This window comes from Borostomias antarcticus, assembly GCF_949987555.1.
Source record: "Borostomias antarcticus genome assembly, chromosome: 3".
Taxonomy (NCBI): Eukaryota; Metazoa; Chordata; class Actinopteri; order Stomiiformes; family Stomiidae; genus Borostomias; species Borostomias antarcticus.
In genome coordinates this window covers 33,427,195-33,432,194 of record NC_140236.1, presented here as the reverse complement: position 1 = coordinate 33,432,194, position 5,000 = coordinate 33,427,195, and the positions used below count along the sequence as shown (strand labels likewise).

The 5,000-nt window shown below is 47.3% G+C and overlaps 1 protein-coding gene across 8 annotated transcripts in view; it reads left to right on the top strand.

Moving 5' to 3' along the window:
* nfia (nuclear factor I/A) overlaps positions 1–5,000 on the top strand; it is a 148,388-nt gene that overhangs the window by 131,212 nt on the left and 12,176 nt on the right. For all 8 annotated transcript variants that reach the window (XM_084435925.1, XM_084435930.1, XM_084435928.1 and 5 more), the window contains 2 exons: positions 1–58; positions 2,126–2,291. The exon at positions 1–58 is cut by the window's left edge and continues 121 nt beyond it. In XM_084435925.1, coding sequence (XP_084292051.1) covers positions 1–58; positions 2,126–2,291 — 224 coding nt within the window. The remainder of the gene's footprint in view (positions 59–2,125; positions 2,292–5,000) is intronic.

The following is a 5,000-nucleotide window of genomic DNA, read 5'->3' as shown; positions in this document are numbered from 1 at the left end:
TGTCCAACTTGTCTGTCCTGACTCCGGTCAGCAAGCTGGCCAGGTGGGCTTCCTCAATGTAAGAAAGAAGGATTTTACATCCACAAAACACACACACGCGCGCACGCACACACTCACACACACTATGTACACTCACACGTTCACATACGCAGGGCGGCTGTGGCTCGAGCGGGTCGTCCGGTGACCATAGGGTCGGCGGTTCGATTCCCGGCTCCTCCTGTCCACATGCCAAAGTGTCCTTGGGCAGGACACTGAACCCCAAATAGCTCCCAATGAGCAGGCTAGCACCTTGCATGGCAGCTGCGCCATTGGTGTGTGAATGGGTGAATGAGAGGCCCTTGTGATGCGTGTTGGATAAAAGTGCTATCTATAAAAGTGCAGTCCATTTACCATTTTACCATTAATAAACTCACTCACACGACACACACACTCACTCACACACACCACTCACACCACCCACACACACTCACACTGGCACACACCTGTCCATTTGTCTGTCCTTCCTCAACCAGTATTTTGGTGGATCTGCCCAAGGACAGCTTTAGTGATATGTATGGTTTTGGCGAGGGTGGACAAAACCATACATTACGGCTAGGGTTAGCGACAGTTTCACTTCTCAGCATTTAAATCGCCTACAGTGAGAGGCACATTCCAACAGCAACAACTAAAACTGGTTATTGTGTTTTTCACACATACATGCTCAGCAGGGGCTTTTCTCACAGTGAGGTTTAACACGCACTCTTCCTAAACTCACACACACTCCTATTCATTTACACTATGATTTGCACTAGCGAAGGAATAGGGCTTTCAAGGTTTGGATTAACAGAAAGCACTGCAGTATGTACTTGTGTGTGTGTGTGTGCGTGTGTGCGTGTGTGTGTGTGTGTGTGTGTGTGTGTAGGCCAGTCTTACTCGATGTCTGCAGTTAGATAGTTGATATATTTGTGTCTAGACACTGAATCGATAGCCAGCCCAGTTTCCCCATCCACACTCTGCATTCCCCCATTTAATCTGAATCCCTCTTGGTGTGCAAGACACACACACACACACACACACACAAACACACACACACACACACACACACAGACATTAATATGATGCATTTACATTGAGCCATCTTGATGTATTCATTGGCTAAACAGCTCTCACTTGATTACTGCAGGTATGAACTGTGCTTAGCATCTTTATATCTACTGTACTTACTCCTTGATGTTAATTGAATAAATACAGTTGAGAACAAAACATAATTCTAATGGAAGTTGTCAATACTGCATCTTCCTGGGGCACATTTAATCTGCTCACAAACCTGCATTCCCAGACCAGACAGACACGCAGCCATTGATATAAGACACCGGTTTGTTTACGAGCTTGTCCATGTACCAGACGCACACACACACACACACACACACACACAAACACACACATAGAGCCCATAGCCAGCTGGGTGACATCCTCCTCAGTCTGAAGGATGCTATTGACATCATAAATCTGGAGAACACAGACCTGACCCCCCCGTCTTTGGACACTAGCCTAGCCCTGACCAGACACAGAGAGAAAGATGGAGAGAGAGATGAGGAGAGGGGGGGTGAGGAGAGAGAGAGAGAGAAAGGGGAAGAGAGAGAGAGGCAGAGAAGGGGAAGAGAGAGAGCCAGCCTCAGCCGCCCCGGTGCACTGTTTTGGTAATAGATTATCAACGGCAAAGTGCGCACAGCAGCAGAATTCTTTATGACCAGGAGCAGGGAAAATTGCTGAGCAGTGTCTCGCAAAAAGCGCTTCTTTAATGTGCGCGTGTCCCCAGCACACAAACACACACACACACACACACACTCAGATGATGAATTTAGAGGACATGTGGGACTGATACTGTAGAGTCACTGTAACAGGTTAGCCACATAGTGGACCTGTTGTCTGTGTGTGTGTGTGTGTGTGTGTGTGTGTGTGTGTGTGTGTGTGTGTGTGTGCAGTGGTAGGATTGGCCGCTCCCTGTCATGTTTGGTATCTCCCCGGTTCTAACTTGGTATCCCTCTTCTCCTCCTCTCCTCTTTACTCCCTCTTCTCCTCCTCTCCTCTTTACTCCCTCTTCTCCTCCTCTTCTCCCCGCCTCTCACCCTCTCCCTCCCTCCAGCCCAATGGCGGCAGTCAGGGCAAGGTACACAACCCGTTCCTGCCAACCCCCATGCTGCCCCCCCCGCCGCCGCCCCCCATGGCACGCCCGGTGCCCCTGCCTGTGCCAGACTCCAAACCTCCCTCCACCTCCACCGAGGGAGGGGGCAACTCCCCCACCTCACCAAGTGAGTAGCATTCCACCACACACACACACACACACACACACACTACATTACATTACATTGCAGTCATTTAGTGGACACTTTTACCCAAAGCGACTTACTATAAGTGCATTCAATGTAGGTAATCAAGAGAACTACTAGTAGCCAGGAATCCTAGTAGCATCTTTCTAAACAAGTATCTACAGTAAGAGCTTTACCATTACTAAAGTAAAAGTACAAGAAAAGCTGAATATAAATACAATAGGTGGTAGGAGGAAGGGTCAGGGTAGTTAGTAGTTCTTGAAGAGAACGATGGCAAAAGATGGGCCTGCTGTCTTGACGTGAGTGTGGAGTTCATTCCAGGACTGTGAGACCAGGGCAGAAAATAGCCATGAGCAGGTCGATCGGCTGCAAGGGCCTCGTAGCCACAGGGAAAGCCGTCGCCTCGGGGCAGCAGAGCAAGTAACAGAACCCAGAGATGTTGTGTAGAGGGAAAAAGGAAGAGGACCCAGAACTGACCCTTGTGGAACCCCTGTAGTCAGCTTGCATGGCTCCGACACGGATCTTCTCCATGTCAACTGGTAGGAGCGACCCGCCAAGTAGGATACAAACAGGGAGAGTTCAGAGCCTGAGGCTTGTCTCCTCAAGGGTGAGGAGGGGAGGATCTGGTGGTCCACCATGTCAAACGCTGCTGACGGGTCTAGGAGTATCAGGACGGAGGAGAGAGAGAGGTTTTTCTCACGGTGTGGAGTGACTTTGTCGCTGCAAGAATGACCGTCTCTGTCGAGTGACCCAACCCAACTGACAACTGAGGGCGGAATCATCAGAAAAAAGGGAGGAAGTTGGAAGTGTTGAGGAGTGAAGAGGAAGTTTCAAAGAGCTTTCTTAGGATTGGAAGCAGAGGTTAGAATTTTAGAGCTTTGGCAGCGGATAGGGAGGAGAATGCGGAAAGAAGAGATAAGTTAAGAAGGTCCTCTGGGAGTTTCTTTCCTTTTCTCCATTTGTGCTCAGCCACTCTCAGACTCCGTCTATCATTATGCACTGAGTCTGACAGCCAAGGGGCAGGTGGAGTTGGCCGTGCTGAGATTGGAGGTGAGAGGACAGAGATTGTCCAGAGAAGAGGAAAGAGTAGAGAGGAGAAGATCAATGGCAGTATCAGAGGGTAGGAGAGAGAAGGATTCAGGGGCAGGGAGGGCGGAGGTGACAAAAGAGGAAAGGGGAAGAGCGAGGGGAGATGATGATAAGATCGTGGGTGTTGGGGCGGGGGGGGGGGGGGTAGGACATGAAATAATGGTCAGAGAGACGGAGGGGAGGGACAGAGAGCTTAGCAGTTGAGCAGTGTCTAGTAGAGCTGTCAAATAAATACTTGAACTTCGAGTAGTCGTCGACTTTGGGGAAGAAATGCGTAATCGATCTTCAAGTTGTAGACTCGATTAGTAGGTTACCGTAAAGCAGCGCTCGTCACACAGCCTCACCAGTCCCACCTTCTTCTAATCTTCTAATCATGCCAAAATACATGACGGTAGTATTCCATCTTTTCAACATGGCCCAAAATCAGCAAAACCACTGTATCTACAGTATCTATCTAGGTGGCGAGGAAATACCTTACTTCCTTAAAATCCGAGCGTGTCTTCTCAGCAGGCAACATTGTAAACAAGCGCTGAATACGATCAAGTGGACCAGCACTACAGGCTTGTCCTCTTGTTTTTTCAGTTGGCTAGGATGATAAAAGGATCCTGTTTGCACTAAATATCACCCATGTTGACTAGGTATTAACGTTAGTCGAATGCTTGAATCCTGTGAACACAGACAGATGTTGGTGCTTGTTCATGACAGTAGGCAAAGAGCGCCCTCTTGTGGTTAGAAGTGGTTCCATTGTATGCGTCATTATATATGCAAAATTATATAATACCAATAATCACATATATTTGATTTTCGGAAAATATTTAAGAGAGAAAGTCAAATATAATTTCTGAGCTCATTTGACAAGTCTAGTATCTAGTGAAGATAAGATCCAGCTGGTTGCCAGACTTGTGGGTGGGAGGAGAAGAGGAGAGGTGAAGGTCAAAGGAGGAAAGGAAAGAAAGAAGAGATTTCAACACCTCAGCCTGGATGTTGAACCGAGATACACACACACACACACACACACACACACTATTCCATCTCGTATCAACTCAACCTTGATAAGCCCTCAATTGAAGAGATTGAGTCCTATGATAACCCATATGTGGGTTTACTTGTGTTTGGCTCCAGGTTTAAGTGTTCAAGGTCATTGATCATGGAGGAATTTCAATCAGGCTTTACAGACCACAATACGGAAGCTGCTCTTACAAAAATAATCAGTGACCACAGACTAAACTCTGATGCAAATAAGATCTAAATTCTTGTCCTATTAGACTAAGTGCAGCGTTTGATACGATTGACCATGATATCATAATCAATCGTCTTGAAAGACTGGTTGGTCTTTCTGACTGTGTGTTAAACTAGTTCAGAACATACATCAAAGAGAGAAAGTTCTACATCAGGCTAGGAGATCATGTGTCTGAGAAACATGACACCTGCTTTGGGGTTGCACAAGGGAGCTGCCTTGGTCCATTACTGTTCTCACTATACATGCTGCCACTCGGGGATATCATTAGAGAGCACAATGTATGTTTCCATAGTTATGTGGATGACTCACAATAAGCTATAAACCCCATTACTACCTGTCTTCTAGCAATGAATAAATGGATG